At 34.7% G+C, this 25,149-nt stretch overlaps 1 protein-coding gene across 13 annotated transcripts in view; it reads right to left on the bottom strand.

Moving 5' to 3' along the window:
* The window catches only part of PAN3 (poly(A) specific ribonuclease subunit PAN3), a 135,533-nt gene that overhangs the window by 104,904 nt on the left and 5,480 nt on the right, over nt 1-25,149 (bottom strand). For all 13 annotated transcript variants that reach the window (XR_011527743.1, XR_011527746.1, XR_011527747.1 and 10 more), the window contains exons 2-4: nt 7,359-7,480; nt 6,498-6,564; nt 4,553-4,623 (exon numbers count right to left, since the gene is read on the bottom strand). Coding sequence is in view for 7 of the 13 variants with exons in the window: in XM_070577864.1 (XP_070433965.1) it covers nt 4,553-4,623; nt 6,498-6,564; nt 7,359-7,480 (260 nt within the window). In the remaining 6 variants the exon portion in view is untranslated. The remainder of the gene's footprint in view (nt 1-4,552; nt 4,624-6,497; nt 6,565-7,358; nt 7,481-25,149) is intronic.

Here is a 25,149-nt window from a genome sequence, read left to right as displayed (position 1 = left end):
TCAAAAGGATTAGGGAAGGCTTACATTCCAGATTGTCTATGCGATAATCCTATTAGTTTCTCCAAATTTACTTTAGTTTTCTCTATAAAAGAACTCTACCACAAATACTCTCCTTTTATTTCCCTTTTATTCCCTGTTTAGTTCCCTGGAGTAGAAATAATGTAAAAGTTATCTTTCAAAGACATTAGAACAGAAATGCTACCAAAAAAAAAATTCAAACGCGAAATTAATCAAAAAACATACAGTACATATCATCAGTAAATTTTGTAGTAGAGATGGCAGAAAGAAGGACAGATGCTCTTAAGATAGAGAACAGTGGGAAGGAGGTTCCAAACTGAGATCAAACAGGGAAGGAAGCAGAGAAAGTACTATTAGTGAACTTCCACCTGAAGCAGAACAATCCAGAACTGGGCCTCCACCACCTACATCTCCTCACAAATAAGCTATCAGCAGATAAGGCAGCCCTTTTTGATCTCATGTCCCTCATCCTAACAAAGAGCTATAAAATCACGAACAGAAGAAATAAACATGATACTTCAGAAATCTTTATCCCCTAAGTCCAAAGAATTATACTTGTTATAAAAACCTAAAAAATTTACAATTTTTTGTAACAGTGAAAATCTGTTATCCCATTATTAGAAATAAAATGCAAATGCCCAAGTAAAGCTGCATATTGACTGAAACACCACACTAAAGTACAACTAAAACAAGAAATGTAAAAGACAGGCACCAGAGCATTTTTTGCTTTAATAGGGAGAGGAGGGAAAGCTGAATAGGAAAATGACTAGATGACAAAAAAAAAAGGGCAAAGAAGGGCCAAGAAAGATATAAAAGGGGAAGCCAAGAATGTCAGACACAAATTTCGAAGGCTTCTCACTTTGCCTAAGATTTGTCTCAATCATCTGTGGTTGCCCTGCATAAAAACTCACAGCTTAGAAGAATAGTTAGCAAGATATCATAGGAGTGAATCACTTCATTTATGAATATCTATATTTCAACAACTAACTTTGTTACAAAGATACTTTGTTCCCAAAGGATTTAAGGAGAATCTTACTGCTGTCTAGATCACATTTGTGATTCACAGTGACTCTCAAGTCTTTTTCTGTCATACCAGTTCTCAACCTTATCTTTCTTGCTGTTAAGGTTTCCTCATGTATTAATCTCTAATATATTAATTCCCATTTTCAACAAAACTCCATCTCTAGTGTTTGGGGGGACTTAACTCTCCCACAGAGTATATAGCCATAATTCAACTTCTTCCACCACCACCCTTGGCCAACAGTAATTATACACATTTTCAAATAATGGCTAGTTTTTCTAAGTATAAAATTAGGTATTCCTAATGTGGAAAATAAAGAAAAAAATCAGTGCTTCTCAAACATCAATTATGGAAGATCACTTTTTAAAAAATTTCCTATACATCATGGTCCTATACTTTTGTAAAATAAAAATAAATTACTAGAAAAATGATCACATATTTGGATGCTGCAGTATTATCAAATTGTTAAACGAGTTTCTAAACATTTACTTTCAATGTTTTAACTTACCTCCCTACAGACAGGTTAACAAATAATTCATGGACTAGCACTGGTCCCTTGATACTCCATGAGTGGTAGTGCTCTAAGGCATATATTCTCAGTATACAACTCTTCAGGAAGTTTTTCACATAACTAACAACAATAAATCAACCCAGTCGAATGGCTGTGAACCTCCTTGGACTGTTTTTCACATCCCACATTTCATTTCAGTAAGTCCCTATAGATACAAGGACCTCAGCTGTAGTTTCTTAGCTTATTTATGATAGAAAGAAGAGAATTAAAAAATTTACTGAAGATCCTAACTCTCTAGTTGTAATCAAACAACACTTTCTGCTTACTATCTGTTTCTCCATATTCAAAAATGTCAACTCAAAACATCTTTTCTCCATTCACTTTTCTGAATCTAGAGAATTCTCTGCTACTTCGCAATCATCAGATATTTAAATTGGCACTAGTTAATATGCTGCTGGGTAAATGTTCTCTAGTAGGTTCACGTATTCCCTCTACAATTAGATTTGAGGAAAGCAAGAAAAACATCAGTCCATTCTTTTTTAATTTTCCACACAGAAGACAGTTAGACTGCCTACAGTAAAAACACCTGACTGATTGATCTGATCCCAATAATTCACATACCAGACAGGCAAAAAGCAGCATATCTGGCCCAGGGATTGGTCCAACTGAGATTTTCAGAAAATGATTTACGTAACTAGCTATGAAACAGTAGTATGGCCTAACTACTTGTTCTCTGATACCATTATGAAATAAATATCATTGAGTAATCAGGATAGCCTGCTTAGATCAACCTGGAATTATAATTAAATATTTACATAAGTTGGAGTTACTTCCACTAAAATTACATCATTAAACAGACATTATGAATTACTACAACAAGAGAAAAATAGATAAAGTCTCCACATACCTTTAATTCACAATGTGTAGCATGCAATACTCTTATGCCAAGAGTATTTCCAATACGAAGAGATTTTAAACCTTCTCAACTCAACCATTAACAATTTAAAAATACATGCAACTTGTACTCACACAGATTGCTAACCATATAGCCCACTATTGGAAAAAATCTCTACGTCCCTACATGTAATTTTAAATGTAAATGGCAAGAAAACATGGTCCTTCAAAGACACACTGTGAACCCTGAATTTCTAAGTAGAGACTGACACACTGGTCCTTTCAGTTTAGACAGACATTGAGTTTACACTATGGCAATTATCCAGGCCATGCTGATCATTTCACAGATGTGAAGATTACAGACTAGAAAGTTGGCCCAAGGTCACAAAGCTAGAAATCAAGCACCTCAAAAATCACCGCAAAGTACTCATTTCACTATAATCAGCTTCCATTAGGATATATTCTAGTATTTCTCCAAATATTGAGGTCACATTTGTAGTAATATTTCCTTTTATTATTTTTCTTTACTAAAATAAATTTTAAAAGAATGGGCACTATATCTTCCTTTTTCCAATCTCCAGGGATTTTTGCCATTTTCTCAAAAATAAGTATCAGTAGCTCTAAGCCATATATTTCAACTTTAAAATGCATTCCACCAAACTCTCATATTAGAATACTTTTAAGTATTTATTTGCCATTCTAGTTTTACTTTCTACTTATACATCAGAAATGTTACTTATCATGGGTAACTGATCATTACTTTAAGGATATAAAAAGGCATAAGGGGACCCCCTAAGACTACTTAAGTGCTTTTCACTTTCCTCCTATACCACATAGCTCCAGATAACTTGATTTCTAGGTTGTACGTGCTTTTCAGCATTTTACTGTTCCCTTCCATATTGACAGGCTTTGTCTATTGTCACTTCTCACTACTGCCAATGAGTCTGCTTGTGTCCAATGCTATTCCACTTCTACTATATGGATTTAGAAACCACGTATTCCAATTTATGAGAATAGTATGTAAAGCAAGAATAAACGTGTTCTTGGTGAGAGCCTATAAGAAAGTCTATAAAATCAACCCATACATTTTAATCAATCAATTCTAGTTGCTTAAAAGCATTTTGTAATTAATTACTTCCTTGTTCTCATCTATGTTTCAAAATGAGGATTTAGGTATATGAGGTTTTGGTGTTATTTATACCTGACCCCATAAATTTTTTTGTCTTGAAAACATCTAGTCTCTTTGAAATTCATTTTATACTACCCTCAATCAGATACTTTCTAAACTAATCGTAAGTTTATATCAGTTTTCTAAAATTAATATTCTAATATTCTTTTCTTTTGGGTCTTTCTTCCATTACTTAGGAAATTGAATTAGTTATAACTTTATAGTAATTTCCACCAAGATTTACAACCTCCTGAACATCTTTAGCTGCAACTGAACCTAACCAAAAATACCACCTTCTTTAGATTATTATTACTATTAACACAATGATTCTCGTTAAGACTCAAAGGCATCAAACTATAATAAAGTTTTCATTTCTACTTGTCACAAAATCAGTCCCTATAAAATATTTCAAAATCTATGCATGGTCTACCAAGCTCAATTCCAAACAAAATTAATTAAATTTCTAATAAGAGAAGATTTTAAATTGTTTTCAAACAATTGGACCAATTATGAAAAGTTAAAGATTTTAAGTTTGCCTTGTAATGAGGAGTTCAAATTTGGGGAGATCTCTTTGAAATTTAGACACAAAATAAAGTTAAAACATGATTAACATGCCTACAATGGGTCACATTAACAGCAACTACAACATTAAATTAGATGTTATCTTAAAAAAAGAACACATTAAGATAAAGAAAATGAGCAAGAATAAGCAGAAGGATTTCACCCCTTCAAATAAAATGTCTCTATTCCATGCACAGAGATCAAATGAAATTCTAGATATAATATATAACAAGGAAAAGGGTAAACAAAAGGCAAGAAAAACATTACAGTCCATAAAAAGCCCTCCCTTCACTTGAGAGAATATTGACCATTATGTAGGTAACACACCAATGTCACCTCTACATTCTATTTAGTTTCACGTAAGTTCAACTTCACCTACCTTTCTTCTCTGAGAGATGTTGAGGGCACCAAAGTCATTAAACAAGGATGAAGCAGGTGAAGTTAGAGCATCTGGAAGGTAAGTTACGTAAGTTTCCACAGAGACAACTCAGGTAACCCACAAATCTAATAAACGTTTAACTTGACAATGCTTATAACAGTAATAAAAATCATATACCATAATAGTAGTTAAACTCAACGTCTTGCATACAGTGGATGTTCAAATATTTTGAGTGAATGAAACACAAATTGGAGAACACTTCATTCAGCCAATACTCAGTACCTATTTATTCAGAAGCTATATGGATTAGGATGCATCTGCTTGCTTAGAACCCAAAGAAAAATCAAATAGAGAAAAAAGGCAAAGATGACTCTTAACCACATTCTCAGGAGTCTGTAGATAAAGAAAGTCAGTCTACCTGTAGTGAATGTAGTGAATGTTTGTGTTCTTGAGACTAAATCATGAGAAAAATAAAAGGGGGAGCTGGGGAGGAAGCGCAGTCAACCACACACTGGGATCAGACTTCGATTTTAACCCAGAGGCAAGGCCTTAAAGCCATCAACTCTCAGAATATTCCATATTTTTAAGTTTATTGCTAGATATTTGATATTCTTACTAAAAAGATAAGGTAAATTAAGTTTTTAAAGATGGAAATATTAAACATTTCAAAACAAACACAAATTTCAAAGATTTATAGGTTCAAAGTTCTATTACTCCAGAAGTTATAAATAAAGGTCTATCTCTAAACTGTTTCTCACCTAACAAATCAGAAGAGTTTTTCAAAAGATATGCACGATATACACTGAAAGAGTTTATCTTCAATTTTAAGCTTTAATCTTATGCTTCTGATTAAATTATCTGTGAAATCTTAAAAAATACAGTAAATGTTCTCATTTAAAGGAAACTTAAATCTCTTCATAATGCAGTACAGATAGATAGCTGCCTAATTTCTCTGGCTTCTTCTGCCTGGATTTTGATAATCTAGTTCTTCATTAGAATTAACATTAATTTAATATAAGTAATACGAAAGAGAAAGAAGCTAATAAAATAGTAAGACATAATGTATTTTTATGTAATTTATACATTCAAGGCATTTAAAAATAGGTAATATCATTCACCCTTTATGCTACCTTTCATAGCAGTTAAAAGTCAGCACATAAACTCTATGAGAATGCTAAAAATATTACAATGCTACCAATTAGTTTCTAATAATTTTATTCAATATTAAAATGCTGCTATTTTTTTCTATAGCAAAAGAAACAAAGGTTGAAATTTCCAAATAGTGAAAGAGATCTGATACACACACACACACACACAAAATGGCTATCACAGGAAATAATCAACATGCAAATTCTTATTCTCATCATTATTAATCATTGTTAACACTTTACTGAAGCAGAGTATCAACACTCAATTGTTACATATTCTTTAAAAACCATTCTTGAACATTTATTTTAAAAATAGGATACAGAAAGATATCTGGCAATTCTACATCAAAAGCCTTAACAATGTCTATAATTTCTGAAACAATAATTCCATGTCTAAGAATGTTTCCAAAAGAAATAACTCAAAATATGAACAGAGACTTATATAGTCAAGTATTGGAGTGTTCCAGTTCTTAAAAAAAAAAAGAATAGAAACAAAAATAGTTAAGTAAATTATGAAAATAAACAACAGAATTCAATTTATAAGGAACAACACTCATAATTTAAAACTATATTTAATGCCATCTTTATTATTATGTATATACTTATTATTATGTATATATGTGTGTATGTGTATATATATATAACCAAAATCTTAGTTATCTCTGAGTGTGAAGATAATAGATCATTTTTATTCTCTTCCTTATACCTATCTATAATTTTCAAACTTTCTACAATGGATATATTGTTTTTAGAGTCAAAAATATATATATAAAAGAGAAAAAGGGACCAAGTCTTACCGTGGCCTGCATACGGCTTGGCACTGTCATTTAGAAGGCTTGGGGAACTGCTACTATTGGTCATTCTCTGAAAAATAATACACATATAAAATCACTGAGAAATACAGAATTAAGAATATTCAACCAATTAAGTTAAGATTGACCATCTTTGCTTATTCCTCTCCAACCCATCTTTCACATTACTGACACTCTAATCTTCCTATAAATGTTGCTGCTTGAGTTACAATAATCTATGCAAAAACTTCCAAATCCTCTAACACATCAAATGAAAATTTTACTCACTAGTCATGTATTTAAAACCAAAGTTGCAGACCTATTTTGAATTGCACTTGTATGACTTATTAGCCTGGGCAAAATATGTAACTAGATTTCTTTGTCCACAGAATAAAAATTCCAATATCTATCCGAGAGGATGTGAATTGACTATACGTAAAGGCAATACATGCTCTCTAATAACCTCTCCCAACACATACTGTCCTTTATACTCCTTATAGATTCTATAAAATTAGGCTATTCTCTGCTCTCTAAACACGTCCCATACTTTCTTAACATATTCCATAGTCTCTCCATTGTGAAAGGCCTTTACACCATACCCACAAAACACACAGAGGAGTGAAACTAGTCTCTTTCTAACTACCCTCTAAATACTCCACTGTCATCCCACCCCCGACCCCACCCTTGAAGCCTCACCCTGAATCCAACCCTACCGGACATGGCTTATCTATATACCACCCACCTCATCATCTCCTAAAATCCCACCCCCTGCTCAACAAATTTAGGAATAAATAAACACTCTAGTTGTCCCCCACCCCAGGAATAAACTTTACTGTTTAGTGCCATATAAATTCAGACTAACCATACCTGCACCAAGGGATACTTTGTTTCTACAGGGCTTCCAAATCCATTGACTCCAATAAAGCTGGTGCTAAAATAGGAATCTGTGAGACTTGTATCAGTTAAAGCACCTCCATCTATTCCAGGAACTAAAAGAGAAGGAAAATTCAAGTATTTAAATTACTTAAAAGCAAAACACTGATGTAGTTTTTGTGTTCCTAAATAAGTTTTAAAGTCTCAAATCTCTGTTACCCGTTCATGACAAAAGGCAAGACCAAATAAATACTGGCTCAGCTCTAAAAAGCTGTTGAACAAAGCTCAAGTTGACTGAATTTTTTTCCACACAGATAGTATTTTGCATTAGTTACCTAAGACCCACCAAGCACAACACAAAGAAACAAAGCACACTTGCATTTCCAGTTTTCTCACCAAGTTTTTTTTCTCTAACTTTGCAAAATGACAGTAAAATATAAACCACAGCAGTTTCTCCTGTGAATCTTCATATGGTAAAGAGAGGCAAGTTTCTCAGGACTCATCTTACGAAACAGACCAGCAGTCCCACACTAACTATAATTCAGTAAAAACAATTCTGCAGAGGTAGCAAGGGGATTGAGTTCAGGAATACAGACAAGCTACCTGTTGATTTTAGGGTAGGATAACACAGAATGATTGTAACTAGGATGACAATCCATCATATATCAACAAAGGAATGGACAGCATGTTTCAGATGCTACTTCCTGGTAATTGGAATGCTATTTTCTGAGCTACCAGTTAAGTACAAAGCCTTATGCTTTACAAATCAGCTAAGCTGCAAGTAGGATTGCCCTCTTCCAGACAGAGCCTCTGAGACTCACTGAAACCCTTCCCAACCCCAACTAAAAAGTAAACTTAAAAAACGCTGATAGTTGGATGTAGGATGCTATGATCTGCATGTTTATATTCCCCAAAAATTTATATGTTGAAATACTAATCCCCAAAGACGATGGGATTAGGAAGTGGAGGCTTTGGGAGGTGCTTAGGCCATGAGAGTGGAGCTCTCATGAATGAGATTAGTGTTCTAATAAAAGAGACCCTATAGAGATCCCTAGCCCCTCTCAAAATGTGAGGACACAGCAAGAAAGTGCCCATCTATGAACCAGGAAGTAAGTCCTCAACAATCACCACGCGAAATCTGCCAGCACCATGATCTTGGACTTCCCAACCCCCGGAAGTGTGAGAAATACATTTCTGTTGTTTATGAGCCACTCAGACTATGGTATTTTGTTATAGCAACACAAATAGACTATAGGAATTCCTTAGAAAGCAATCTGAGGTAATTTTTATTATCTATTTTTAAAATCTAATTCTCAAAATGTCCACAATTAAATGTATTACTTTTATAATTACAAAAAGATTATTTCTAATGGTTCATATCTTCTGAATTAGTGATTACAATTTCAGATGTGGCTGAAGAAAATCAAAAACACCTAAAGATTTATAACTTAAGATGTTCATCATTATGTTCATTTATACACAAGAATTAAAAGTATTATTTTAATAACAAAAAATTAGAAACAATGTGAAATGCCCAACAACAGAAGAATGATTAAGCAAATTCTAACGCATGCATTGAAAGAATACTATAAAATAATTAAAAATCAGGGTAATTAAAGCCTGGGATTTATTTAATACTCTAACACATCACAACAAAAACTGGGAGGAGAGACAGACAAAATAAGACTGGCAAAAAGTTGATTACTGTTGAAGCTGAATGACAAGGGATTATTATACTCTCCTCTCTACTTTTATTAAAGTTTAAAATTTTCCATAATAAAAGGTTGTAGAAAATGAAGATAAAGACTAAATGATGGAACTATTCACAATGCGAAGTGAAAAGGGAACGCATTTTTATTTATATTATGATGATAATTGTGTGTGCTTACATGTACACTAATGTGCCACATAACAATGTTTCAGTCAATGACAAACCATGTATACAACGGTGGTCCCATAAGATTAATACCATATAGCCTAGGTATGTAGTAGGCTATTGGTTTGGGTTAGTACTATAAGGGAGGAAGAAATTCTCCTCTACCCTTCTAGGTTCTTCTGGCTGGTCTAAGAATTAAATTGACGTGAGACAGATAAACAAAAGAAAAACAAAAGTTTAATAATATGTATACATGGAAGAAACCCAGGAAAACTAAACAACTCGCCAAAATTGCTAAAGCCCTCACCTTAAATACCATCCTCAGCTAAATCAAAAGAAGAAGCTGGGAGTGGGATGAGTCAGGGACTTCAAAGGGAAGGAAGGCAATTCACAAGAAGGTGAAAAGGAGCAAACAAACGTTTGGGAAACAAATTTTTAGTCACACAGAAGCAGAAGGCCACAGAGGGGACCCAAATGAAGGGGCTTTTCTAGGTTCCTCCCTGTCTGCCACCTAGTTTATGTTATGCTAAGGTGACAGCTCACTTCCTGAGACAGGTTTTTTTTGTTTTGGGGTGGTTTTTTTTGCTGAGAAAGATTAGCCCTGAACTAACATCTGTTGCCAATCTTCCTCTTTTTTTGCTTAAGGGAGATTACCCTGAGCTAACAACCATGCCAATCTTCCTCCGCTTTATATGTGGGTCACTGCCACAGCATGGCTGACAGGTGATGTAGGTTCATGCCTGGGATCTGAACCCATGAACCTGGGCCACCAAAGCAGCGCATGCTGAACTCAACCACAATGCCATGGAGCCAGTCCCTGAGACAGGATTTTTAATCTGAATTCATTTAGACAGTTAAGGGGGAGGTAACAAGAAAAACTTCCTGAGTCTTTTGTTTCTTAAAAATAATCAGCTTAAAATAATCCTCATGTTAAAGAGACACATTCTAGGATGGCAAATTTTGTTCCCTCAGTACATGTTCTCACAATGACGAAACCATCTAATGACGCATTTCTCACAACACATCTCTGTTGTTAAGTTACACTGTACACATACAGACTGTAAGAATGAATAAACATAACAAAATGTGTTATCCGGTTGATTAAATGGGAGAAGTTAGTCTTTTCTCTTGTGACTTTTGTATTATGTAGTTATTTTCATAATAATGATGACAACAGAGAAATTCCTAAGGGGAGAAGTTTCTCCTCCCATTCCACCAAAACCCTTAATGGCATCTACTATCTTTTCCTAGTAGAATGAAATGGTTTTCAAAAATAGAGTACAATTCCAGAGTCAAGTTATTTTCTAATATACCTTTTTTATTTCAAATTTTTAAAAAATTTTAAATCCACTTTTCTTCATATTTTATACAAGCTAATACAATAGAACTATTATTGAACATGCCAGAATTCAAATATCTATGGTCAATGTCTTATCTTACTCGATTTTAAAGTAGATTCACTGGACTATAAATAAGCATGTAAGCATAACAAAATGTTTGTAAAATAAATACGAAACAGCTGTCGGAGGACAATAAAACAATCTTAAAACGTCCCATTCTTTAATAATATTTTATCTTTAAGAAATAGAATTTGTCCTAATAACATTAGCAAACTTCTGGTAGTGTTTTTCACTGTACTAAAGTTGGTTTATATTCCTTTAGGATGCACAACTTTGACAGGAGAAACGTTATGCTCCCTAACAAAAGAATATCTGATCAGGATTAACCAAAAAAAAAAAGGGATGGGGGAATGCTGAATATGGCCAGTAATTAAGGGTTAATTTACTTTTTTAATTAACAGTCCAGACAAAGACCTGAAACCGTAAAACAACTAGAAGAAAACACTGGGACAAAGCTCCTTGACATTTGTCTTGGCAACAATATTTTGGATATGATACCAAAAGCGCAAGCAACAATAGCAAAAATAAACAAAAGTGAGGGGCTACATCAAACTAAAAAGCACCTGCACAGCAAAGGAAACAATCATCACAATAAAAAGGCAACCTATGGAACAGCAGAAAATATCTACAGACCATCTATCTGATAAGAGGTTAATATCCAAAATATATAAGGAACTCATACAACTCAGTAGCAAAAAGAAAAAAAAACCCAAAAACGCAATCTGATTAAAAAATGAGCAAAGGGCTTGAATACATATTTTTCCAAAGAAGACATACAAATGGCCAACAGGTACATGAAAAGATGCTCAACATCACAAATCATCAGGGAAACGCAAATTAAAACCACAATGAGATATCACCTCACACTTGTTATAATGGCTATTATCAAAAAGACACACAACAAGTATTGGGAAGGCTGTGGAGAAAAGGGAATCGTCGTGCATTGCCAGTGGGAATGTAAACTGGTGTAGTCACTATGGACAACAGTATGGAGGTCCCTCAAAAAATTAAAAATACAATTACCATATGATTCAGCTATCCTGCTTCTGGGTATATAGCCAAAGGAAATGAAATCACTATCTCTAACAGGTATCTGCACCCCCATGTTCACTGCACCATTATTCATAACAGCCAAGACATGGAAACATCCTAAGTGGCTACTGACAGATGACTGGATAAAGAAAATGGGATACATCTATACAATGGAATATTATCTAGCCATAAAAAAGAAGGAAATCCTGTCATTTTAGGCTACATTGATAGACCTTGAGGACACTATGCTAAGTGAAATAAGTCAGACAAAGACAAATACTGCATCTTGTCACTTATAGGCGGAATCTAAGAAAGTTGAACTCAAAGAAATAGAGAGTAGAAAAGTGGTTGCCAAGGGCTAGTGGGTGGGAGAAATGGGGAGATGTTGGTCAAAGGGTACAAACTTCCAGCTATAAGATGAATAAGTTCTGGGATCTAACGTACAGCATGGTGAGTATAATTAACACCACCATATTATATACTTAAAAGTTGTTAAGAGAGCAGATCTTAAAAGTTATCATCACACAAAAAATAGTAATTAAATGAAGGGAAGGAGGTATTAACTAACCTTACTGTGGTAATCATTTTGCAATATATGTGTGTATCAAATCATCACACTGTACATCTTGGACTAACATATTTTCTATGTCAATAATACCTCTAATAAAGTGGAGAGAAAAAAAAACTTTTCACACACCTACTCACCCTTGAGTTTTCTTGTTTTGGAAAGTTACAGTTTTGGAAGGAAGGAAATGGGAACAGATACTTCAAAAGTAGTAGTTAGAAAAATCACTAACCTATGATACATTATTTCATTCTATATAGGTCATGAAGATATTTAGTTTTTTAAGTTACTAAGAGCAAACATACGTCCTACTTACTTCACCCGACCTTCAAAGAGAAAAGGCATGTAGAGTACTTTTAAGTTTAAATTACATAAGCACGTTAGAGACTTTAACTACCAAGACTAGATAATCAAGAACTTTTTACTCCTTCAACCCCTTATTTTTGCAATCCACTTTAAGTAAGCTTGACACTATCTCTATGGAACAATAATTTACAATCCACTTTAAGTAAGGCATATTATTTCTATGAAAGCGCTATTACCATCTCTATTATTATAACTATTATATCTCTATGTAATAATAATCAACTGAACAATCACTGTGTAGATATGAATCTCAATTAGTTCAAATGACAACTGTGGTAAGGTTGACATTCCTCTTATTTTGCTGTTAGGCAAACTGTGATTCAGAGAGATTAGATAGCTTGCCCAAAGTCACAAAGCTAGTAAGTGACAGAACTGGGATATAAAAGCAAGCTCTCTATTGCACTAAACTGCCTTTCAATTTTTAAGAGAAGGAATTATGAATCAAAAGATGAAATTTCAGGGGATGGCCTGATGGTAGTGGTTCAATTCACGTGCTCTTCTTCGGTGGCCCAGGGTTCGCAGGCCCGGATCCTGGGCACAGACAGACACACTGCTCATCAGGCCATGCTGTGGCGGTGTCCCATACACAAAGTAGAGGAAGACTGGCACAGATGTTAGCTCAGGGACGATCTTCCTCAAGCAAAAAGAGAAAGACTGGTAAGAGACATTAGCTCAGGGACAATCTTCCTCACAAAAGAAAAAAAAAGATGAAATTTCAAGCCTTCAGTTTTAAAATGATCATTAGACATTCAAACTTTGAAACAAAGGATCTTAAGTATCTAAAGAATCAGAAATTCTACATCTGTCAGCAGATAGCCTGCAATTATTTTCACATAAAATGTGCATGATAATTATCAAAAAAAAAAAAAAAAAACCCAACCCAATCCCACAGCTTAACTACATAAACATTCTCCTTCATCTTAAGTCTGGTCCCCTCTTGATGAAATGAGTTTACTCTTCAAAAAACATCACAATAGATCAATGTTACCCAAAGGGAATTCTGAAGTCAAGTAAATTTGAGAAATGCTGAAAAAAAAAACTAAACCCATTTCTTTACTGTACAACCTCTCAGGGCCTGCATATACAGTGTGAACTGTGACTACCCAAAGAGGAGAAGAATACTTCCCAAATGTTCTTGACTAGGGAACCCTTTCTACATAGAGGAACTTGAGGGACTCGATTTCCATAGAACACACTTTATAAAAAGTGCCCAGCTGAAAATACTGAGTGGTCTTCCTCTGCCAAGGAGAACATCACAGACAAGATGCTGGCGATGCTTATGCCAAAGGATGAAATCCAAACTTCTTAAGTCTAACATTAAAAAGCCCTCAACAATCGTTTTTAACCTATCATTCTTATATTTCCTAAAAGGGGTGGGTTTGAGTTTCAGTTCTGCCACACACTAGCCTCAAGGTCTTGAGCTTATAAAATGGAGATTATACCATCACTTATAAAATGAGAATCATACCATCTACCCTGTAAACTTCAATGAAAAGTTACGAAAAACAACAAAACAAAGTCTTAAGAGTTCTTTTAAAAATCTTGAAGCACAACTCTATAGATTTACTAAAAATAAGTGAATTGTATACTTACAATGGATGAATTTTATAGTATATAAATTGTATTATAATAAAGCTATTTTTAAAAATCAATGGAGAAAAAAGGGATTATTCGATAAATGGACTTACAACAACTGGGTATCCATCAGGGAAGAAATTGAATACCTTACACAGGTATTTCCAAAAGATCAAAGACTAGAGCATAAAATAATAAAAGTATATATCTACTATAAAAAGATCTTTACAACAATCATAACATTATTGAACTCTCTCCTCCAGACAAAATTATATACTCACTGTATTTTCAAAGTCTACACTTTACAATATGGAGTGCCATCAACTCCTACACACATACACCCTCAGCTCTGTGTTCTTCAAGACCCAGACATGATGGTAAAGAAAAAATACTTGGAGTCAGACATTGAGTTCTAATCCTCCTTTTGCACTTACTAGTTGTATTACCTTGAGCAAACAACCCTCCAATTTCATTTCTTCATCTGAAAAAGAAGGCAATACCATCTTACACACAGGATTGTGGTAGGGGCTAAAGTGGAGTACCCTATGCAAAGTGCCTAGCATCCTGTCTCATCGGTAATCATGAAAGTTATTTTCCTCTTTTCCCACCTCTAGAATGTATTCTCCAATTATTCCAAGCTGTTAAAACCTCTACCTCTTAAGATACTGTCTATGTTATTCAGTTGACTAATATATATATCTGTACTCTACTCATCTAAATTATCTGTAAACTGAAATTTGGTACTACTCCTTATATATTTTTGGTATTGTGGTATTCCCAAATCTATTAGCACATTTGTATAAATACTTACAATTAAACTCTTTTTGAAAGGAGATATTTTAAAAAGTTGATAAAAGATACACTATATTTTCCCCTTTCAATCTTGATAAAAAACCCCATGCAAACAGTATTACCATCTTCATTTTGCTGATGAGGAAAGTGAGACTCAGAGATGTTCGATAATAATGGAATGGATGCAGGTCCACTCAGCAGACACTAGAACCATCCTTTTCTCTGCTGGATTGTGGAAGCACAGACTTTAAGCAAATACAATTGCCCCTGAGGTCTGCTTCAGCCAGTTGCCAATTATTGACCATTGACAGCATATTTAATCTAAACTCAGTTTCCTCCTCTGTAAAATAGAAATGAAAACATCTACTTTCAAGGGTTACTGTGAGAATAATTCGGTATACTGGCATGCTTGGATGATATTAGGTGCTTAATGGTTACTTTCTGTGGTTATCATTGTATCCATTCACAAATTTATTTGAAAGTAAGCTTGCTATTTCTGATGAAACGCTAATATGCTCTTTGTATAGAATGCATATGGGGAAATTTTTCGCATGTTTTTTAATTTTAATATAAACCATAAAAAGGTAGCTTGGAACATTTTACACATCTGTGACAAAACCCACAGAAGTCATGTGGAAGAAAAGACAAATTCAAAGTATGTGGCTGGGCAGGACATACTGGTCTGTTTGAAGGGCTGTACTTCCCTCAAAAGCTCACAAGCTAAGAAAAAAGTCCAAGGGAACTATGACAAAACAGTAATTAATGACTACAAACACTGTATTTCCAGTCCTGTGATAAAGTTTTTGTGCAGAGCCATAAAAAGGTCAATTCCACATTTTAAATTCTCCACCTAACTCCAAAGCATCATTAACCAACATCGGTGATAATGAGGGAGAAGTGAGTCCTTAGTAGCACAGAGCACCAATTGTAAGTCAAATGTATTAGGCATTTTATGTGCATTAAATCATTTTTTTTATTGAGTTCATAATAGTTTACATCACTGCGAAATTTCAGTTACACATTATTTCTTGTCCATCACCATATAAGTGCTCCCCTTCACCCCCTATGCCCACCCTCTAACCCCCTTCCCCTGGTAACCACTGAACTGTTGTTCTCTTTGTCCGTGTGTTTATCTTCCACATACGAGTGAAGTCATATGGTGCTTGTCTTTCTCAGTCCGGCTTTAAATCATTCTTTTACCCACTCAACAACTGTTATAAATCGAACTGTGTCCTCCCAAAATTCATATGTTGATGTCCTAACACTGAGTACCTCAGAATGTGATCTTATTTGGGTATAGGGTCATTGCAATCTGATTAGTTAAGATGAGGTCATTAGGGTGAGCCTTAATCCAATATGACTTAATGACCTTATAAAAAGGGGAAATTTGGATGCAGACACAGACATAGGGAGAACATCATGTGAAGATGAAAGCAGAGATCAGGGTGACGCTCCTACAAGCCAAGGAATGCCAAAAATTGCAGGCAAACCACCAGAAACTCAGGTGAGAGGCATAGAAGAGATTATATCTCACAGCCCTTAGAAGAAAGCAACCCAGCCATAACCTTGATCTCGGACTTCTAGGCTGCAGAACTATGAGACACTACATTTGTTGTTTAAGCCAAAAAAATTTTTTAAAAAAAGCCATATAATAAAAATAAAAGATTAAATGGGAAATATTAAACCAAAAACAAAGGCTAAGGAAAAGCATTTCAGTTGAACATCAAGCTCAAAAGTTTCTAAATAGCCAAGATAAAAAAGAAAATCTAAAAAATACTCACCTAGTAAAATAACAAATACCAATTTCTTCGAGCAAAAATACTTCCTACTACTAAACTCTTCAGAGAAATTATTACAAGGATTTTTATATATGAAGCATTGAATATCATGCATCTTCAACACAGTTGAAAGGAAGATTTCTAGAAACACTTTATATTCATTCTCAACAGATATAGAAAACATAACATTAAACCACAACCTAATTGAGGTAATTCCACAAAGAGTTAACAATGTAGTTCAAGTACTCAGTATCAGCCATCATGTATTGTATTACATGCACAATCTCAACAGTCCTTCAATATATATATCATTTTTCTCCCTTTTGGTAGCAGTGCCAGAGATGAGATTTGAAACTAGAACAGTCTTACTTCAAAGGCTCCAAAAATCACTACAATACATTCCTCTCAGTCATTCCTAAACTACAGATTCACATCTGTAACTATTATTAAATGTCTCCAACTAGATGTGTGACAAGTACTTTTAAACTAAGAACTCCTTTATCTTTAGTCCTTCTCTCTCTCATCTAACCCAAGAGGTTGGTTCACCAAGTCTCTCTCAAATGTGCCCTCTATATTTAATTTCCACTTGCCTAAATCAAGTCCTTAGCATTTCTCCCTTCAATTACTATAAGACTACTCCAAATTTCCATCCTTAAAAGCCAAATAAACTATTACAGTTATCTTTTTAAGACACAGATCTTATCACTTCACTTAGGACAGCCTAGCAGGGCCTTCACAATGTGGCCACACAATCTACCATCTGGTACCACTCTCCATAATATAGCCTATTCTGAACCACATCAGATAACTATAGAACAAAATCATGTATGATGCTTTCTCTCAAAACCTCTGTGTCCTTTTTCTCATCTGCCTAGGACACTCTTCTTTTCTACCACATACGCTGCATACAAGTTTCAAAAAGTAGTTCAGGGGGCCAGCCCCGTGGCCGAGTGGTTAAGTTCACAGGCTCTGCTTCGGTGGCCCAGGATTTTGCTGGTTTGGATCCTGGGCACGGATGCGGCACTCCTCATCAAGCCATGCTGAGGCAGCATCCCACAGAGCACAGCCAGAAGGACCACAACTACAATATACAACTATGTACTAGGGGGCTTCGGGGAGAAGAAAAAAGATATATAAGATTGGCAACAGATGATAGTTCAGGTGCCAACCATTAAAAAAAAAAAGTAGTTCAAATATCACCTCTTCATACAATCTTCCAAAATATCCCTGAACAGAGTTTTTTATAATTTTCTATCTATAGCATACCATACTATGCCAAATTTTATACATTTCAAAATCCTTTACAAGGCTATGCATTCATAAATAGCCAGAAGCATGCATCTTTGTATTCCCCAATACCTGTATGATGACTGGCACAGAAGTGTTCAATAAATGTTTGATAATTAAATTAAGCTCTCTAGTCAGTGCCCAGTGTACATACACTATATCATTTACTAAAGACTAAGTCATCTGCATAAAACATCAGACCTCCAGAGAGACAAGCTGACATTGTTTTAAAAACTGCAAGGTCTATCTGGCAAATTCACCCTTATGGAAGTCGTCATACCTTTGCACCAAGACAGCCACAGCAATGCCTATAGCAAGACCAAAAAAATACTGAAACCGCAATTTTAGATGGATCAATTAGCTTAACAAGTACCCAGCTGAGATCCTACTGTTAACACTGAAGTATATACAGTACACTGTTTTGAGCTGAAAATGTTTTAAGATATATATTATTACTTAGTCTCCTCAATGAGAAAGGAATTTCAGTGCAAGACTGGCAAACACCTGACTCTGAGGAGTCCAATACCATAGGCCTTCCAAGACGAACTGGCTACAAACTTGACCATAAACACTAAATAAATTGGGCTCTCGGGTGAAGCTATTTAATATTTAGTACTATCTATCTGATTACTTACCAAAAAATGTCGTCCAATAAAAGACAGTTTTAGTTTGGGATCTGTGCCAAGATAAGTGTTTTTATACAATCAAAAACTGCCAATAAAGCAATAAATGTTTTGAAGTCTTCTACTGTTCTTAATTGTTTTCTCAGTAAAGTGACTCAGAATTTAATAATGAAGAGAGAAAATATGTTTCTAAAACCAGCTTACTCCTTGTGCAAAATATCAGTTTAAGATCATCCAAACCTATGGTTTATTGAAAACTGAGAAGGAGTAGAGTTGTTTGCTTTTTTAACAATACTTGTCATCTTTTAACATACCATAAAAGTATTGGGGTTATGTTTATAAATATTGTCTACCTACCCATTAAAATGTAAGATCCACAAAGGAAGGGATCTTTTATTTATTGGGTTCACTAATGTATCCCAAGAATCTAAAACAGCACCTGACACAGAGTATGTGCTCAATAAATGTTTGTTAATTAAATGAATGAATGAATCTCCACTTTTAGTCCAAATTATACTAAAAGTTTACCATAGTCTACTTAATATCCTTAATATATAAAGAACTCTCGCAACTCAACCACAAAACATCAAACAACCCAATCAAAAAATGGGCTGGAGACATGAACAGACATTTCTCCAAAGACGATATACTGACGGCCAATAGGCACATGAAAAGATGCTCATCATCGCTGATCATCAGGGAAATGCAAATCAAAACTACACTAAGATATCACCTTACACCCGTTAGAATGACAAAAATATCTAAAACTAATAGCAACAAATGTTGGAGAGGTTGCGGAGAAAAAGGAACCCTCATACACTGCTGGTGGGAATGCAAACTGGTGCAGCCACTATGGAAAATAGTATGGAGATTCCTCAAAAAACTAAAAATAGAACTACCATACGATACCATACGATCCAGCCATCCCACTACTGAGTATTTATCCAAAGAGCCTGAAGTCAGCAATCCCAAAAGTCCCGTGCACTCCAATGTTTATTGCAGCACTGTTTACAATAGCCAAGACGTGGAATCAACCTAAGTGCCCATCAACAGACGAATGGATAAAGAAGATGTGGTACATATATACAATGGAATACTACTCAGCTGCAAAACAGAACAAAATCATTCCATTTGCAATAACATGGATGGACCTTGAGAGAATTATGTTAAGTGAAATAAGCCAGCGAGAGAAAGATAATCTGTGTATGACTCCACTCATATGAGGAATTTAAAACTATGGACCAAGAACAGTTTAGTGGACACCAGGGGAAAGGTGGGGTGGGGGGTGGGCACAAAGGGTGAAGTGGTGCACCTACAACATGACTGACAAACATTAATGTACAACTGAAATTTCACAAGATTGTAACCTATCAATAACTCAATGAAAAAAAAAAAGTTTACCATAGTCTAAGTTTTTCACAGACATTACTTGTATACATGAAATCTTTTTATAATACATATCAGAGGAACCTGCTAAAATTTTCACTTTAAAAGCTCCCTTGATAATTTTTCCAAGCGTTAGGAGTAGGGAGAAGAGTCTCTGTCCCATCTTTGTCAAGACAACTCTTCCTCAGACATAGCTGATATATTGTTATAAAGACTAAGAACCATAAAATGTCACTTATGGAATTTAAAAGCGCCATTGTATTTTGTCTTTCTTCACCCCTGATCTCATACTTTCAACCAAGTATATATTCAGATTCAGCAACAGCAATATTAAGAGACAGAATAAGTTTAGGAACAAATTAGCAAAATAAGAAAGTTAAACCAACATGAAATGACAAGGGTTGGAGAGGATGTGGAGAAAAGGGAACCCTCGTACACTATTGGTGGGAATGTAAATTGGTAAAGCTACTATGGAAAACAGTATGGAGATTCCTCAAAAAATTAAGAATAGAACTACCATATGATCCAGTTATTCCACTTCAAGGTATTTATCCAAAGAAAATGAAAATACTAATTTGAAAAGATATATGCACCCCTATGTTCACTGCATCATCTTTCACAGTAGCCAAGATAGGGAAACAACCAAAGTGTCCACTGATGGATGAATGGATAAAGAAGATGTGGTACATACATACAATGGAATACCACTCAGCCATAGAAGAGGTGGTACAATGGAATACCACTCAGCCATAAAAAAAGAATGAAATCTCGCCATTTACAACAAAACAGATGGACCTTGAGGGTAATATGCTAAGTGACATAAGACAGAGAAAAGCAAATATTGTATCATTTCATTCATACGTGAAATCTAAAACAAAAACACACTCATGGATACAGAGAACAGAATGGTGGTTACCAGAGGGGAAGGGTGTTGGGGGTACGCAAAATGAGTGCAGAGGGTCAACTGTGTGATGACGGATGTTAACTAGACTCTTGGTGGTGATCACTCTGTAGTGTACGCACATGTTGAATTACAATGTACACCTGAAACTTATATAATGTTATATACCCATTTTGCCTCAATTAAAAAAAAAGTTAAACCAAATGACATATAAAGTCCTCTCCAACTTTTCCAGCTCTATCATGCTCTACCTAATATTTATGAAAGCACCATAAGGTGTCTATACTATCAAGAATATAGAGAAACAATGAAAGAGTATTAAATAACAACACTAGTCTTTTATTAAATACATAAATGAAATTCCCCAGTGACTATTTACAAGTATTAAGTTGCAAAAGATGTGATCTACATAACTACCTCTAGATATATGAGCCATTGGGGGAAAAAATCTTGCTGGGGCAGATTTGATATGGATAACTACTTCAAATATGTTATTTTCAGCTAACGGTGTATAAAATACATAGTATTTTTATTGAGATATATTTGACATATAACACTGTATAAGTTTTAGGTGTACAACGATTTATGTATACACTGAACGAATATACATTGAATATATGTATACATTGAATTTGAAATGATTACCACAATAAGTTTAGTTAACATGCATCACCAAACATAGTTACAATTTTTTTTCTTATGAGACCTTTTAAGATCTACTTTCTTATCAACTTCCAAATATACAATACAGTATTGTTAACTATAACTACCTTGCTATATATTACATCCCCAGGAGTTATTTATCTTATAACTGGAAGTTTCTACCTTTTGACCACCTTTATCCATTTTGCCCACACTTCACTCTCATCCCCACCCCTATCCCATCTCTGGCGACCACAATCTGTTCTCTACATCTATGACTTCAGGGTTTTTCTTAGATTCCACACATAACTGAGATCATATGGTATTCGTCTGCAAGGTTTTTTTAATGTACCAAGTTTGAACCAGATTACTGAATATTCTGTATGCCCCTTAACATATGTGTATATCATATTTTGTGTAAATTTATGTATAAACATACATAATACATTAAGATATAACAGTTTAGTGCCATCATTTGTAAAAGACTATAAACAACCTATCCATTAAAAGAATAATATAACCATACAATGGAATATTATGCAGCCATTAAAAAAGACTAAGGTAGATATCTACATGTGGATGTGGAACAAACTGTGCAATTCAGTGAGAAAAGTTAAAGTACATTAGGCTTCCACGTGTGTGCACATGTGTATGTGTGTCATTATATGCCAGAGATAGGGAAATATAAACATGAATGTATAGGCAAAGAATATTTCTGAATGGATACAAAATAAATTGAAAAGAGTGACTATCTTTTGGAGAAAGATCAGGGAACTAAGGAAGGAGGGATACTACTTCTCACTATGTACCCTTCTGTGCTATTTAAATTTTTAACCTGTGCATGTATTACATTTTTAATTCCAAAAAACAAGCTATTGTTCCTATTTCTGTAAACCTGGAATTTTTAATACTAGAAATATAATTTAAAACTAGCTTTAGAAAAATAAGAACAGTATATTTATTTTTAAAGAAAAAGCAAGTGAGATACCAAAAGAGATATCAAAAAAGGGAGAGCTTTTTTATGGAAGAGGACAGTTATCTACATGCCAATTAACTCAGCCAAGATCTGTGAGATCAGCATAGCCTTCTCTATGCCAAAGTTAATCTGCTGCGTGGTCAAGTGTTTTTAAAAGTTTCCGGGAGGGGAAGAGGAGGAAATCTAAGGATTAAACATGAAATACATAGTTTGCTTTCTAGAACATAAACATTTAGAAAATACAGAAGCATTTTAGAGTTGACGGGATTTTGGACATCAAGTACTCCATATCTCATTCTCCTTTTTTTTTTTTTTTTTTTTTTTACAGATAAAGAAACATATTTTCACATGTACTAAATGACTAGCCTAAGATAACTGCTCTCTTCCATTTGGACAGACAACCACAGTTCAAAAGTTATTTTGTAAGAGAGAGCACTAAAATCAAAACCTCAGGACCCTCAGTCCAGTAGTAATTCCTATATACTGAATGGAGACTCAAATGCTGTACGTACTGATTTGTTAACAACTACATGACAAGAGTACAGAAAAATATTTTATCCTATTCCATTTGTATAGTTTTGGCTCACTAAACTACTTTATAAACAGGATATAAAGTAAGTTACTATGGAAACACAGTTGTGAGAAATACCGCTACAAAATTCATGTGTGTGCATGCATGTGCTACATACTAAACTGTTTCCCCCTAAAATTCATATGTTTGAAGCCCTAATCCCCAAAGTGACTATATTTGGAAACAGGGCCTTTTAGGAGGTAATTAAGGTTACACACAAAAAAACTATTAATAACGATTAATCTTGGGCAATAAGATGAGGAGAGTGGTTTACTTTGACTTTATACATTGCTGTTCCAATGGAAAGTTTTACAAGTTTTTGACTTTTATAATTTAAAAACTAAATTAAATAAATGAAAATCAATCCTAAAATAAATAGGTAAGTAAAAACCAAATATTCAAATCTGTCAATAAATGCTCCTTAAAATCCCAGCACAAACTTTTAAAATACCATGTCTAGGTACCGTAAATGTTCACAGCTTTGTATACAAAAGCAGACATGCCTACTGAAAAGTGAACAAAAAATGCCGCTCCAAAATAAAGATGGATATAAATTTTCCAAGTTAAAAAAAAAGGAAAAATTCAAATTCAGCAATAAAAACAAACTAACTCTCAGGGCCAGCCCGGTGGCATAGTGGTTAAGTTTCCACTGTGCTGGCCTGGGGTTCACAGGCTCGGATCCAGATGTGGACGTAGCACTGCTCGTCAGGCCATGCTGTGGCAGCGTCCCACATAAAACAGAGGAAGACTGTCACAGATGTTACCTCAGGGCCGATCCTCATGGGGGGGGGAAAAGCTAACTTTTGATACACACAACTTGACTGAATCTTGAGGGAATTATGCCAAGTGGGGGGAAAAAAAAAGCTAATCCCAAAAGGTTACATACTATATAATTCCATTTATAGAACATTCTTAAAATGACACAATTATAGAAACTGAGAGCAAATTAGGGGTTGCCAGGGATTGGGAGGGGAGCAGTTACAAAAGGCAACTTGAGAGTGACAGAACTGTTCTGTCCTGACTGTTGCCAGGCACATAGACACAGATGATAAAATTCCATAGAATTAAATACACACATGGGCACACAAACTAGTGCAAATTAGACTGGGAAATCTGAATAAGATAAGTGGATTGTATCAATCAATACTGAGTGTGATACTGTACTATGGTTATGAAAGATGTTACCACTGGGGGAAACTGAGTGAGGGGACAACAAACGTTCTATTATTTCTTAAAACTGCACGTGACTCTACAATTATCTCAAAATAGAAACAATTAAAAAAGAAAAATTCTATGAAAGGACAAAAAGAGGAAGATATTTTGTTTTGTTTTGGCAATCACTTATCTTCTTACAGGGCCATTTCAAATGAATTTTCATGGAAAGAAGTGTTTTACCTGTTAAGTGAATCTTACCTAGACTTACATTAGTACACTCAGCCCCCCATATTTTCGGGTTCCGCATCCATGGATCCAACCACAAGCGGGTAGAAAGGCCTATGACTACAGACTTTTTTTCCTGTCACTGTTCCCTAAACAATACAATATAGCATCTATTTACCTAGCATTTACATTGTATTTTGTAATATAAGTAATCTAGAGATGATTCAAGTATATGGGAAGATGTGTGTAGGTTATATGCAAATACTATGCTATTTTACATAAGAGACTTGAGCATCCAAGGATTTTGGTATCTGTGGGGGTGCTGAAACTGATCCCCCAGCGGATACCAAGGGAAGACTGTACATCCCTCTTTGACTATTCCTCATAACACTCTGAGTTTTCCTCAGAAAACTTATGAAGACCTAATATTATCTTATATATGTGTCTGTAATCCCCACTAGAATGTAAACTGCATTAGGGCAGAATTTCGTTTCATTCAATGTATTCCTATCACCTAGATCAAACCTTGCCACCTTGCAAGCACATTATTAAACGAGTGAAATGAATGGTATTACAAATAAAGTCTTTGTTATCCACTTTGTGTGTTGTCCAATAAAAATGTTTAAACCTATACC

The sequence above is a fragment of the Equus przewalskii genome, chromosome 16 (assembly GCF_037783145.1).
Source record: "Equus przewalskii isolate Varuska chromosome 16, EquPr2, whole genome shotgun sequence".
Lineage (NCBI taxonomy): Eukaryota > Metazoa > Chordata > Mammalia > Perissodactyla > Equidae > Equus > Equus przewalskii.
Note: the sequence above shows the minus strand (reverse complement) of the source record. Positions and strands in the feature narration are given on the sequence as shown.